General features: G+C 39.1%; 1 protein-coding gene across 2 annotated transcripts in view; it reads right to left on the bottom strand.

Annotated features, from left to right (window-relative positions):
- The window catches only part of cast (calpastatin), a 30,383-nt gene extending 20,934 nt beyond the window's left edge, over positions 1-9,449 (bottom strand). Inside the window, exons 1-2 of one of the 2 annotated variants that reach the window (XM_034870146.1) lie at positions 9,369-9,449; positions 1,709-1,759 (exon numbers count right to left, since the gene is read on the bottom strand). In XM_034870146.1, the coding sequence (XP_034726037.1) occupies positions 1,709-1,759; positions 9,369-9,443 (126 nt within the window). In that variant the 5' untranslated portion in view covers positions 9,444-9,449. The remainder of the gene's footprint in view (positions 1-1,708; positions 1,760-9,368) is intronic. The other variant, XM_034870147.1, reaches the window with a different exon arrangement.
- Between the last annotated feature and the right edge of the window lie 6 nt (positions 9,450-9,455).

Consider the following 9,455-nt stretch of genomic DNA (forward strand, 5'->3'; position numbering starts at 1 on the left):
TTGGCTGCTTAGAAATTAAGTGTTAACGAGCAGTTGGACAGGTGTACCTAATAAAGTGGCCGGTGAGTGTATATGTTATATGGATAGCAGCAAGAAAAGTCATTAAACTACAAGCAAGTTTAGTTAAGTATTTATTATCTACTCCTTCAGTTTCAGTTGTATGTCTAAAGCTAAATCTGAGAGTTTTTTATGACAATAAACTGAACTTTTTGCTCACCTGTGACCCATCTAAACAATCTGCAAGCTTTCTGTGTGTTCCAGACTGCAGCATTCCTACATTCCTCATGCGGGCTGTTCCCTGCCAGATAACAGACCAGTCCCTCACCGACAAAATACAAACAGCACATATACAGTATAGTGCAAGCTAAAGCTTTTAGCACATGCCTCATGTATTATGTTATCATGCTTTCATCACCTCTGGGAGAACAAAAAAAAAGAAACTAAAGGATGGCCCTACCACCAGGTTATGCTTCTGCTCTGTAACATTTGTCACAATCCCTAATTTTTGATACCAAAACAACTAGTGTTTTCCTACAAAAAAAACAGTTTTCATTTAACAAAAGAAGCCAAATTTGAACGTATCCAATGTTATATAATGTAATACAACATACACGTACTTAGTCTTAAAAAAAGTACAAAAGTAAACAAGGCATTAACTCTTATCATAAAAATTCAATATCAAGGGTTGGGGGAAAAGAAAATGCGCTAAGCTCTGTTGTTAGTAGCCCATGAAATGATTACGAGGAACTGACTTAAACACCCACCCACCCACCCACGACCAATGGACCCAAAGAGTCAAAGCTCTCAGAATTGTATGGAAAATATAACAGCAAATGCACAATTCAGGATGGACATTTATTTAGAGAGGTGGTCGCCTGACATACAGTATACGGCAATTGAATAGTGTTGAATTAGAACTTGACGCTTGCAATTAGGAAAGTAATCTCTCACATCTTGTGTGTCCGTAGTGTCAATTTTCGTGTGTAAGGGCATGTCAATACTACCTGTTTTTGTAACATACTGTGTGAGATGCTTTGCCAAAGATCTTGTTATAATAAATAACAATAAGCTTTTAATACTTCACTATTTTTCCGACACTTGGATCAACGGACACATTTAGATTTGTGGCAAAAATGACATGAGGTTTGATAACCAGCCCTACCCACGAGGCTCAGCCATGCAGTGGCTGTGCTATCAAAATGTCATGCTAGCTGCACCGTTACTTGATGCATTCTAATAGCATAAACTGTTTCAACAAAAACAGGGGGTCAGATTTAGTTAGGAAGTGTATTAATAAATATAACTGACCATTGGATTTGGACAGAAAATCATTAAGCCTTTGTCATCATCTTTAGTTTTTCACAGAAACCAACATTAGGGGAACAGAAGCTAGCCTCAAATAGTACGTGACTTTGGCTTTGATTTCCACAGCATGACTTTTCTCACACAGCCAAGATGAGTAACCATACATGGGGTGGACAAAGTAACAGAAACACTTTAGAATCTAATATATCCTATTAAACCCCTGCCACAAATGTTACCTTTATGATGCTATTGCAGTGTTGCAGACACTGTAATTCAATACTGCAGATTGTAATGTCACTATGCTATGCAGCATTGTTCAGTGTTCCTGTTATTCTGTCCAGCCCTGTACACAGACAAAATGAACATGTGAAAATGGTAGACAGTTCACACAGTTGTAGGATACCTGGTAGAAATTTTGTCGGGGTAAGGGAAGGGGCCGGTAGTTGCCGTGTATCTGTTTTTTAAAGGACATATAAACAGCTGTTAAACAAAACTTACAGCTGACAGACACATAGAAAGACTGAGAACTAGAGCAGTTGTAGACTGAAACAAATAAGCACAATGATAAATGTGAACACGTACACTTAATGATATGTGCACAGAGAGCATGTCATATATTCTCAATCAATGCCATTACAAGTCACCAGGATTTTAAAACCATGTCCGGCTCATTCAGACGTACAATAAAGCAAGTGATCAAACAGTTTATGGGACTGACAGCGAGAGGGAAACTCTGTTCATCAAAAACTGAGAAGCCACACAGGCGAGTTTTAAAAAATCTGACAGTGAGACATGAATCCTGTGCTGAGACACATGGTGACACCATCACTCACACGTTCTGCATACACATAGACTAAAGTCACAGAGCTTTGGCTTTTGTAGCAGCAACCAGTGAGGACAACACTGAATGACGGAGTTGGGAACAGGACATCATGGTAACATCTTGGTCATTCTGGGAGAGCTATGGTGCGTGTGATCAAAATAGACAAGATTTCAGAGTGTGCATGATGGCAGCAGACTGCCATTTGAAACCACTGCTGATTTTAAACTGGCATTCATGCAGGTTGACACATCATCTAAGAAGAAAAGTGTCGACATGCTCCAAGTTTGCCGCTTGAGACCTTGTCCAGTTTTAGATAACTACGATGCCTGCACATTCAATAAACCTCACACCATCCGGGGACCTGCTCCCTGCATGATTCATTTAACTCACCAAGTATTTGTTCTGTCAGAACTAAAGAAACAAAGCAGTATATCCAGGCATTACCTAGCAACAGTTTTCAAAGCAGTAGCTTGTGCCTGTAATGAAAACTGATGACTAATGCTGGGCCCAACCCAACAAGCCACAAAGATGTAGACACGTCAATATGGCTGGAAGCAGCTTCTTAGCTTTAGCTATGATTTCATTAGAGCACTGTCAACATGACTGAAGGGTCAGTAGTAATAATATTGATCACTTGGGCTCAGTGGGGGAAATGATGAAAGCTATAGTCAGCGTTACAAGGAAAAATTTAGAGCAGAAGTCTAAAAGTACCAACGAAGCTAACTGCTGTCAACTGACTAAAGTTCCAGTGCAGAGCTGCATAAAGAATGAATATTGTTGCTGTAGGGAAGATCTTATGATGAGAAAACGTGACAGCTTGGTAACCCAGGATTGACATTATGAGTCACATCTACTGTCATATGATACTTGTGCAAACATTGTGCTGTAAATACGCTTTACAGTCCCATGAAAGACAGGAGAGAAAAAAAACTTTAAAAGGACTGTACTGGTTTTATGTATTAGTTTATCACATTGTACTCTGCTTCATTCCGTGCAGGGTGAATGTACTGTATACTGTTACTTCTCTCTGTTTGGTTTTTGTTCATCAGCTTTTAATGCAAACTAACATATATTGTTACAACTAAGAATCGAGAGGAGAAGCACATTCAGTGATCTTCTATTTCACAGCATTCGTTCTATATTTGTCAATCATGTTCACACTGACGCACACACTTTAAAAAAACAAATCCACAATAACCAACAGACCCTAGTTTATAGAAGTCTGGATACTGTTAGATATTTCTGTTTAAAGCCCCATTAGGAGTTGTCAGATCCTGATGCCATATTAATTATATTTAAAGATTAGTGCACTCACAATATATACAGATGATTATTTACTGTTTATGTTGTTGTTACCTTGGCGACAACTGCTCTCTGGGTACATAAAATGATACCACTAACACAGTAATCTTCAGTCCTCTGCCAACTTTTCTTAACTTGACATGCAAAAGGCAGCAAACCTGATCACCAAAAACTGCTCTCACACAACCAGAACATGGCGAACTGCTGTTAGATGCCAACACATGAACGATAAGCCTCCAGCCATCCGATTTTAACCACAGCAGTAATTCGAAAGGCATCAGTTAGACAGGAAGCCCTTCCACACACAGACATTTACAAAAGTGCAAGCATGAAGGGGAAATGCAGTCCAGATACATACCATAAGTCTGGTTGTGAGTGTGTTTCCTCTATATATGTTGCTGTGTATACTACCGAGAGTCTCTCTTGTGGCTGGTTTACCTGATATTCCTGCTGTGGAAACACTTTATGTCACACGCATATTCATACACACACATGTAAACACACATAGAAAAACTTGCTGCTCCTCCTTCATGAAAGGGGCACAACAAGCCTGTGCTGCTCTGGCTCCACCTTTTCAGTCACAAGGCAGAAGAGCAAGTTCGGTCAGATTGGACAGTCGGACAAACAAAGACCCACCCACTGCTCACTGCCTGCCAGGAAAAATAACTTAGTCTGCTTTAGGGAAACTTTGGGCTGGGCCGGGGCAGGCTTTAAGAGGAGGGATGTTGCAGTATGATAACAGACAAGATGGCGTTCACCTAGATATTCACAGTTACAGGGAGAGTGGATGAAGGATGAAGCTGTGATGATGAGGCAGAAGTAGATGTGCTGCAGCAGTCTTGTTTGGCAGAGTCTGGGTGTGCCTGAGAGACTCACTGCTTAGGAATCTAGACTGCAGAGCCAGAGTGTGTGGAAAACTGTAAATTAAAGAAAGACCCACTTGGGCAGAAATCATTCAGACATGTTTTCTCTGGACTTTCACAACTATTAGTAAGTTCAACTTTGTTCAAGTAACCCCTGAACGAAGGAACAGACAGGAAACACAGATTGTGTATGGCAGCCAGAGGTTATGTAAACTTTTTTTAAAAAACACAGCACCGTTACCATCTATCAGCAATGATTAGTTGATAGTTTGGCACTAGTTTGACTTAATTATGCAACATTTGAAGTACTTTTCAGATTAAGCATAAACAACAAAACATGTCAAACATGTTAAAGGGGTGAGGACTTTGGAGAGCAGCACCCCCCTGTGTCTAAAATACTCATAGCACTTAGATGAAAATGAATAGAGAATTGTCCGACGTCATCTGAAACTGCTCTGTGGGCTCACTGTGTCTGCCAACTTGTGTACCACTTTGTTGTATTATGTTGAATGGACACAAGACTGGCCTATGCTGTATTTGTGCCACTTGCGTTTTGTCTCTGCACTAGAACACTGCCATAACTAATGCAAAGCAAAGGAACAATTTTAATATTACTAAAACTGTCCTTGGTTATACATTTGTTGTTTTTTTAAACAAAGAAACAAAGAGAAGAAAAATGTCAGTGTTGTTTTGTGTTATTTTCGCTGTGTTTAGCAAATAATTTGGCATGGCATTTATTATTTACATCACCCCACATTGAACTGTTAAGAATCCATATTTATTCTCTTGGAAGCATTTCAGAACATAAATAAAATGGCTTTAAAGGGTGGCTACGATTTTTCAACCTTGACCCTGTTTTCCTGTGTTTTTTGTGTCTAAGTGACTGATGAGAAAAACAATCTTTGACATTGGTCCAGTATTAAGCAAGATAGCTCCAGTCGGCAGCAGCAAAGCTAGAATGTAAGTTAAAAGGGCAACTGTCCAGCTTGTATTTACCAGTTCTACTTATCTTGTGTTCATTTAATTTACAATCAATCGATACTTGTTGTTATAGTTATTACTGTAAAGTGTTAATTTAGCTGTAGCCTGCTTTACCCAGTGTTTAGTTTGAGTTAATTTATTATTTTATGTTATTATAGACTGAATCAAGCTTTCAGCTAGCGGTTAACCAAATTAGCTGTCACGGTGGAGACCTTTACAACTACGACTGGAAGCGTGGAACAGATCGCGCAGTTCAATAAATCCTCGTTAAACAGGTTTATCATTTACACATGCATGAATATCCTGCGCATGTCCATGATGGATCGTGCGGGCAGCACAGATCGGATACCGACAGCCAAACTGACTTGCGGAGCAAATCTCAAATTACAGGAAGCAGGTCAGGGTTTTCCCAGGCTACAAATATGCTCAACGTGTTCCACAATCCCTGCCCTGGCATCTCCGTGGCCGAAATGTGTGTCTGTTGTGGGACCATTCAAACTAAACTTCTCTAACAGCTTTGCCCTGACTGACTCCACAAACACAACAGAGCCGTCCCCCTTGCCTTTGTGTCTTTGACTCTGTGAGTGTTTATGTGTGTGAGACAGTGCTGGCATGTTTTATGCATGCCTATATTAGATCCAAATGCCTTACTTGGTAACCCCTGGTATCACTTATCTTTGTTGACAACTAATGAGCTAATGCAGACCGTGCACACCCACCCATACAGGCAAATTGGGCCATCAGTGCTGGGAACGGGGGGGATTCTACTCTGAAACTCTGATTCTGGTTTTAGGAGCTCACAGGAAAAGTGAGAGGCTGTAATGTATCATGTATCTTTAAACAAAGTCTGTGGGTAACTACATAACTAGTGTATACTTTTGCTGGCATGAGATCACAGTGAAAACATTTCACATTGAAAATCTACTGGTAGAACTTAGGACGAATAGAGGCGGTTTTTATTGTTTTCCCAAAAAGTTCTGGAGTTATAAAAGAGTGTGCAAATCCGTAAAAAGAACAGTACCTGCCAGAAGTAATAGTGTACAAGATGTTTTCACTGTTGATTTGTTTAACTGTTTTGACTGTTTTTTACATCTTTCCAAAAGACAATGAGTATTCATGTTTTTAGTTTGACTAAAAACACTGGAAAGTATCCATCTAATCTAACACACACTTCAAGTTAATGATTGCATATAGTTTCCTTGAAAGTAAGTTAAAGTATTCTGTTTCATCTAGTGAATCTTTGAAATGCAAAACTGTCTACATCAAACTAATGTGTTGTTCATATATCCAAATTCCATATTTGGTAAAACATAAATAAGGCATTTTATTAAAAAATTTGTCCTTTCTCAATTAGTTTGGTATTACATGGTTACATCTACCAAAAACACAAACCAAACTCAGCACTCATCAGATCTTGTTTGCATCACTGTTGAGGATTGCAGAGCAAACAATAGTGTTATTGTCTGATGTGTGTGTTCCCACTGTCTGGGTATCCACGCTGTGTAAATCAGATTGTTTGAGATAAGGATTCCATTACTGTGAATATCTTTATTTTTGCTAAGGGTAATGCATTTTAAGGTGCAGGCTATTGATTTGTGGTGCATTCAAGAGTGGTGTAAATGCTTGGAAATCTAAGATAGGAGAGTTGGGTGTTGAACAGCACTGCCTGTATTGCAAAGCTGAAATCAAAATCAAACCCAGAGAACACACATGGGCCATGGGAAAAGGGTTAATGTTACAGCTCCATTCAATAGAAATCACTTCTTTTTATTTTATTATTTGATAGTTGAATAGTGACTTCAGTGCATCAATATCAAATAGTGACCCCTGTGAAACTCAATATTTGAAATATGTGCATATATCCCCCCACCACCACCACACTTAGTAAACTTTAGCTGCATGGAACGTCCATGTACCATCTCTAAATTTAGCACAGCACTTTCCTGCTGGTTTGTTGACCCACATTTTCAATTTACATCCATCTACTAACCTACAGTATTGTTTAGCACCAAAATCTTTGCCTAACATTAAAGTATAGAACAAAATATATCTTTAGAGCACAAAAAATAAATAACATCAAGACATAGTTGGGGATAGTTATCAACTTCAGCTTTCCACTTCCAAGTGAGCAATACTAACAATCTAAATCATTATATCACATTACTTGTTGGGACAAACATCACTGTATGTGCCTACAAGCCCCAGCTTTTCCTCAAGCATGGTATATGTAAACAGACAGCGGAACAAATGTTCAGAGAGAGTTTGGTGCTGAACAACGTCTCGCTAAAGCACATTCTCAGGTTAGCCCAGAGGCCTGGTAACTCTCCCTGAATTACTTTTATATAACTGGCCTGACTCAAGCCAAACTGACAGTGAAGTGAGAAATCTGACGAGTCCTGACGAGTACTAAGTAATAGTTCACAGGCTACCAATGGGATTGAAAACAATATTTAAAAAACACATCTAACAGAAAATGGAAGGCTATTATTTAGCTGTGCAGGTTGTGTGTCAAGAATTAAATGTCTGTGTATTTATTTTCATGAACACAACATGCTTTTGCTCACTTTCTTCCACAAACACATCACAAGAACTTAATACAAAGCGCAATGTAATGAAGCATCTCATTAATACAGCTGATGTCTCCCTGTCTTTAGAAACATTGTATTTTTTAGCTTTGCACGTAAGGGGCTCAAAATAGCAGAGAGAGTTATAGCAAATGGCTGTTGATTACATCTGAACTTCAGCACCCAGACACCTTGTGACATGATGCACATCACACAGGCTCCAGGTAGTCTGTGGTGCTCATATTATATATATATTATATTCAAGAAACAAATGATGAAATTCAAGTTTGGATATGTCGTTTCCTGCGCACAAGGTTGCCCTAAAGGGCGACTTTTTGGTTTATACAATAAAACCAACAAGTGTCAGAACCTCAGAACCAAGCTCTGTTTTTATTTACAATTTAGAGGTACTTTACTTCCATTTTATGTTAATTTATAATTCTAGTTCAGTATTAGTCAGAGTTTTTTGACTGCTATCCTTACTAGCTTATTTTGTGAGTTTTACCTAAGTAAAGGACTTTAAAAAACAAAAAACTCTATTAAAACAGTGCTACTGTACTCACAATACTGCTTAGTGTAAAGGTATTAAACATATTGTTCTCAGTAGGTTTTGAAATATGCTGCACATGATGTGCATTGGAATCAATTACAAATCTCCAGTGTTGAAATAGCTGTTAGTAGTATCACAGCGTGCAAACACAGGTGTCAAAAATCTACTCAGCTTGTCTGTTTGCTATCTCAATTATCTTCTCATTTTTAGACTTTGCTCTGCATGTCCAGTCAATATATCATTTCTCAGTGGCCATTTCCTGTCAGCTTAAGACGGACGACAGTGAATTGGGGAGGAAGTAGACTGCTGCAGCAGCTGAGAATTTTTGACCCAAAACACAACAATGAAAACCTTCCAACTAAAAATCTGAAGGCTAGCTGTGTGCACTCCTCCTCCCAGGAAACATATTCACCTTTAACACATAGAGTGACTCAGAGCAAAGTAACAAAGCCCTGATAACAAAGTACTGACATCAATAAAGCCAATGTAGACCTGTCATATTTCATAGTCGCTTTGTCTGCACAACATGTAAAAATGTAACTAAAGATAATGGCACTGAGGTTACAGGACCTACAGTACATTTAAATTCCAAGTTGTGCAAAAGAAAAAAAGAACACTAAGCTTATTCCAGCTACATACCATTTAATATTGCTTCATCTCCCACTGCAGATTATCACAGGAGAATGCTATTTGGGCGAGACCTACAATTGTAAAACCCCTGTCTTGAAACATACCAAACTTAATGTTTGTGGAGCCTCACATTCCAGCACAGAGAGAAAGAGAGAGAGAGTAACGGACATACAACACACAAAAAGGCAGGACAACCTGGACTAACTAAACAACAGCTGCAAACAGAGCATTAATACATGAAGCTTGAAGCTTGAAAACACACGTGGATACTTTTGGATTAGTTGCAGAAATTATCAAAAAACCATGGCACAAACACACACACATAGAACCACACACACATTTGCACACACCTGCTCCTCCACGGACACATCTTGCAGGGCCTGGCCCTCCCGTGGGCCTCGGATCCAGCTCAATATCTGGCCCATGTTGGCTGAAAG

This window comes from Etheostoma cragini, chromosome 4, assembly GCF_013103735.1.
Source record: "Etheostoma cragini isolate CJK2018 chromosome 4, CSU_Ecrag_1.0, whole genome shotgun sequence".
NCBI lineage: Eukaryota > Metazoa > Chordata > Actinopteri > Perciformes > Percidae > Etheostoma > Etheostoma cragini.